This window comes from Colius striatus, unplaced genomic scaffold (assembly GCF_028858725.1).
Source record: "Colius striatus isolate bColStr4 unplaced genomic scaffold, bColStr4.1.hap1 scaffold_47, whole genome shotgun sequence".
In the NCBI taxonomy this organism is placed as follows: Eukaryota; Metazoa; Chordata; class Aves; order Coliiformes; family Coliidae; genus Colius; species Colius striatus.
In genome coordinates, this window is record NW_026908528.1 from 1,578,981 (window position 1) to 1,584,685 (window position 5,705).

The following is a 5,705-nucleotide window of genomic DNA, read 5'->3' on the forward strand; positions in this document are numbered from 1 at the left end:
CCTTTTCCTTCTCACATTCTCCCTTTGTCAGGGGTTGAATTATTACACAAATGTCTTTTTGTACGGTATGTTGCTGGGGTACATTTTCGCAACTCCAAGTCGTAGTTGTGTTTAACTTCGGTATGTCACCGATTGGGATAATTCCCCACGGTACGGGTTCCCCAGCCGCTTGTGGAAGCGGTAAGCATGCAGTGATTGTAGATGCATTTTGTACAATACCAAAATCCTTGATTAACCCCACCACCAAGTTTTCCCTCTCATGGGAGCCTTGGGGGTAGCTACTGTTGGTTCCTAAGCAAACGTAACTTAAGAGGATTATCAGATTTTTCCACTGTCCACTCATTTTGATCTGTCCCTGGTGGTGCCTTCTTTACGTGCGAGGCGTAGACCCAAGCAGCTATACCGTCTACCTTTACCGCTGTGGGAGTAGTTAAGAGTACTGAGTAAGGTCCTTTCCACCTAGGTTCAAGGTTTCCAGTTCGATGTCGTCTTACCAGTACTGTATCTCCAACTTCAAACTGGTGTGGGACTGCAGCGTCACCTGGAGCGTAGATCTCTTTCAACTGTTCCCAAATCTCCTTCCTAACTACTTCCAGCGCCTTCAGTCGAGCTACGAGGGGAGAAGTGGGAACAATACCATCATCAAGGAGCATTGTATTCCCCAAAGTCTCGTTTATGGGTGGAGGTGACCCGTACATTATTTCGAAAGGGGTTAGTCCGCTCGGTCCAGGGGTATTCCGCGCGCGAAAAAGAGCAAGGGAGAGAAAGGCTGTCCAATCACCCCCACTGGTCTCTGAAATTAACTTGATTAGTGTCTCTTTTATGGTTCTATTCATTCTTTCTACTTGTCCTGAACTCTGGGGCCTGTAGGCAGAATGAAGCTTCCAGTCAATCCCCAATTGCTTAGCCAGTAACTGACTTACCTGGGCGACAAATGCAGGTCCATTGTCTGACCCAATTACCTTTGGAATTCCGAATCGAGGTAAAATTTCTTCCAAAATTTTCTTGGCTACCACGTGAGCCGTCTCTTTTTTTGTCGGAAAAGCTTCTACCCATCCTGAAAAGGTATCTACAAAGACCAGCAGGTACCTATTGCCATATTTTGCAGGCTTTACCTCAGTGAAGTCTACCTCCCAGTAAGTGCCAGGGCGGTCTCCCCGTAGCCTCGTCCCTTTGGGACTCTTACTGGACCCGGCATTTGTTATTGCACAGGCTTGGCAGTCACGGGCCACTTTCTCCGCCAATCTCCGCAGTCCTGGTATCTTATTCCGTGACTTCTTTACCAGTGCAATCATTTTTTCCGACCCCAGGTGGGTCAGTTGATGTATGCGGGTAATATAGGCTATGCCCTCTTCTTCAGAGAGAGTGGTTCCTTCCGCCGCTTCTGACCTCTTTATTTGAATAGAATCTCTGGTATTTGCCAATAGAATCATGGATCCTTGTGCCGCTTCCTTGGCATGTTTGTCAGCCATCTGGTTTCCTTTTGCTACAAGGTCTGAGCCTTTCTGGTGTCCTGGGCAGTGCATAATAGATACCTTCTTTGGAAGGTGGATTGCTTCCAGAAGGCTTAATATCTCTTCTTTATTTTTGATGTCTTTTCCTGCCGAGGTTAATAGCCCCCTTTGGCGATAGATGGCGCCATGCACAAGTGCTGTTGCAAAGGCATATCGACTGTCCGTGTAGATGTTGATACACAATCCCTCTGCCAGTCTTAGGGCCTGTATTAGGGCTATTAGTTCGGCTTTTTGCGCCGAAGTTCCTTCAGGTAGGGCACTTGCCCAGACGACTCTCTTCCCGTCTACCACTGCTGCCCCAGCCTTTCGTTTACCTTCCACAAGGTAGCTACTCCCATCTGTGAACCATGCCTGCACCCCTGGCATAGGTTGATCCATCAGGTCCGCCCGGACACCAGTTTCCTCTGCCAGAACGTCCTCACAATCATGGATGGGGGAATCTCCCATCTCAGGTAACAGGGTGGCTGGATTCAAGACAGCTGGTGGTGCAAATACAATTCGTTCTGTCAAAAGCAAACTTTGATAGTGGGTCATCCGGGCATTTGTCATCCATCAGTCTGGGGGTTGCCGGACAATGCTCTCCAAGGCGTGGGGGGCTACAATAGACAGTTACTGACCAAATGTTAACTTATCTGAGTCCTTTACCAGCAAAGCAGCAGCGGCAATGGCCTTTAAACATGAAGGCCAGCCGCTTGCAACAGGGTCTAATTTTTTTGATAGATAGGCCACTGGACGCTTCCAGGGTCCCAAGGTTTGGGTCAGCACCCCCCGGGCAACCCCATTCCTTTCATCGACGAATAAAGTGAATGGTTTGGTTAAATCAGGTAATGCTAAGGCAGGGGCCTGCAGCAGGGCCTTCTTTAGGCTTTCAAAAGCTTTCTGGTGCTCTGCAGTCCAAATGAACTCTCCTTTTTCTTTTGTGAGCGGGTACAAAGGGGCAGCTAAAGTGGCAAACCCCGGTATCCAAAGTCGACAGTATCCTGCCGTCCCCAGGAATTCCCTCACCTGACGTGGTGTGGTTGGGGTAGGTATCTGCAGTATGGTCTGTTTCCGGGCCTCAGTGAGCCACCTCTGCCCGTCTTTTAGGGTATAACCTAAACATATTACCTCTTTCTGGCATATCTGAGCCTTTTTCCCTGAGGCTCGATATCCCAGCTTAGCCAGTTCGGTTAGAAGCTCCTCAGTCCCCTTTTTGCAGCTTAGTTGATCCGGGGCTGCCAGCAACAGATCATCCACATACTGCAATAAGGTCACTTGGGGATTCTTTGTCCGGAATGCTGCAAGGTCTCGGTGTAGGGCCTCATCGAAGAGCGTGGGGGAGTTCTTGAATCCTTGGGGTAATCTCGTCCAGGTGAGCTGCCCTACCCGGCCGCTATCTGGGTCACACCATTCGAAAGCAAACAGTGGTTGACTGTGTGGGTGTAGGCAGAGGCAAAAGAACGCGTCCTTCAGGTCCAGCACGGTGTACCATACTCGTCCTTCTGGAAGAGAGCTCAGAAGGTTATAGGGATTTGGTACCGTGGGGTGCATGTCCTGAATTCTTTTGTTTACCTCTCGCAAGTCCTGAACCGGACGGTAATCGTTTGTCCCTGGTTTCTTCACTGGCAACAGAGGGGTGTTCCACGGGGATTTGCACGGAACTAGGATCCCTTGTTGTATTAGCCTCTCTATATGTGGCCGCATTCCCTTTAAGGCATCTCTCGTCAGAGGGTACTGTCGTATCGCTGTGGGGGTAGCTCCAGATTTTAACTCAATGACGATTGGAGGGACCTGCCTTGCCATCCCCAGCCCTCCTGTCTCTGCCCATGCTTGGGGATAACGGGTTAGCCAGGTGTGTATGTCTTTTGACGGTTCCCCCTTCTTCTGATAGATTCTATATTCTTCCCCCAAATGAAGCGATAGTGTAAAAGTCCCGGGTGTTTTGTCGTCCCAAGTCAGTTCGGGCCCAGTCGAGGAAAACTTAATCTGGGCCTTCAATTTTGTTAGTAAGTCTCTCCCCAACAAAGGGGTTGGGCACTCAGGAATAATTAGGAACAAGTGGGATACCTGGTTCCTCCCCAGGTCTATTGTTCTGGCAGTCGTCCAAGGATACATCTTTTTCCCAGTGGCCCCAATTACCATAGTTCGTTCATTTTTGACTTTTCCCATGAGTTCTTTTAATACAGAGTATTCGGCTCCTGTGTCGATCAAAAAGTCCACAGGAGTCCCCTCCACTCTTAAGGTTACCCTAGGCTCGGGGAGGGGAGCCGAGCCCCGTCTCCCCTAGTCTTCGTTTTCTTCTAGGGCCATGATTTTTAGCCCCTTTCTCTTAGGGCACTCTCGTGTCCAATGTCCTTTTTCCTTGCAAAATGCACACTGGTCTTTTTCCAAACCGATTCGCCCTTTTCCCCCTCCGGATCTCCTGGGTCCTTGTCTTCTATTGTCGCCCAGGTAACCTGCCTGCGGTTTCCCAGCTCCCTGATGTCTCCCTTCTGCCATAACGGCAGTCAAAATTCTGGTCAGATTCTTATCTTTTTGTTTCTGCCTTTTCTTCTCCATCTCCTCCCTCTCATTTCTCTCCCTCTCCTGCTTCTCTTCCTCCGTTTCTCTCTTGTGATATACTTTCTCGGCCTCTTTAACCACATCCGGAGGGTATAATCTTGTAATCCCTCGATGTGTTGTAATTTTCTTTTTCTATCCGAGGCCGATTGTCCAATGAAGGACATGATAGCAGATGCCCTCTGTCCCTCTGACGTTGGGTCAAAGGGAGTGTATATTCGATAGGCTTCCATAAGCCGTTCGAGAAATACAGAGGGGGGCTCGTTCGACCCTTGCATAATTTCTCTTACCTTTGCCAAATTTGTGGGTTTCCTTGCCGCCCCTCTAAGTCCCGCTACCAGAGCCCGGCGGTAGATGGACAGCCGTTCCCTACCTGCTGTAGTATTATAGTCCCATTGTGGTTGCGTTATGGGGAACAGCTCATCGACTTCCGCAGCCGTCAGCGCCGGTTGCCCAGCGGGTTCACGAACTGTCTTTCTTGCCTCTGTGACAATCCGCTCTCTCTCCTCGGTAGTAAAAAGGGTGTTTAGAAGTTGCTGGCAATCATCCCATGTGGGCTGGTGTGAGTACATTAGTGACTCGACCAAACCTGTAAGGGCGGCAGAATTCTCCGAAAAAGAGGGGTTATTAGCTTTCCAATTATATAGATCAGACGAAGAGAAAGGCCAATATTGCAATACCTGCAACTCATTTTGATCGGCTGGAGGGGGCCCGACCGCCCGAAGGGGTAAGGCCACAGTTGAATCAGGCCCGTCTGCTGATGCCCCCCTACGACTCCGGGTGCCGGCAGACGGCCCTGCAGTAGGCGCTTGTGGAGGGGGGTGGTGGTAAGGAGGAGGTTGGTCAGGTTCTGCTGGTAGGGGCCGTTCGAGGGCCGCCGGCTCCGGTTGTGGTGTCGTTGGCCATTCGGGGGGTCCCTCTGTTTCAGGATATATATGTGTCTGCTCTTTTTCTTTCAACTTTTCATAGTCTCGGTCCCCCCCTTCTCCCTCAGTTAGCGTTAGAGTACGGGTCTCTACCTGTGATTCGATTAATCCCCGGGATGGGAGAAAAGGTCTGATCCAGATAGGGGGGTATTGAGCCAGAACCTCCCATACTGAGATATAGGGTTCCTGGTCCGGATGACCCCCTCTGATTTTCGTATAGATAATGGCGCGTACGGCCCGGATAGTGTGGATATCGAAGGTACCAGTCCGCGGCCATCCCACCTTAAACGTGGGCCATTCACTTTCACAATAAATTTGCCACTTTCCTCTTTTAACAATTAGTGACAAATTCTGCCCTCTGGCCTTAACTTCTGACCAGTGGTCTAAAGTCAGGGAGAGGGGGGTTGATGCCGTTTGTCCCATTATGCTCAAATAAAACTCGATGCTCCCTACCAGTAAAAAAAATGACAATAGCCGCTGTTCCTATTTCTAAGTGCCCTCTTTTTCCCTAAACGGCAAGGACCAATACAACACTCCAGATGGCAAAAGACTCCTCCTACCCATCCACTCTCATACTCTCACTATCTTAATGGCAACGTCCGCGATAGAGACACACTTGAAACCTCCACAACCCGTGACCACAGGTTCACTGATCCTTGGGCAATCAGACTCCGCCGATTCCCGTCCACCCTGGAGGCGTCCCTTCAGGGCTGCAGTTTGTGGTTCA

At 50.0% G+C, this 5,705-nt stretch overlaps 1 protein-coding gene across 1 annotated transcript; it reads right to left on the reverse strand.

The window, feature by feature from the left end:
• Positions 1-278: 278 nt before the first annotated feature.
• Positions 279-5,401, reverse strand: LOC133629495 (uncharacterized). The gene is given in 2 exon segments (XM_062020153.1): positions 279-4,141; positions 4,144-5,401. Coding segments are annotated over 2 exon segments (5,121 nt in total).
• Positions 5,402-5,705: the final 304 nt, after the last annotated feature.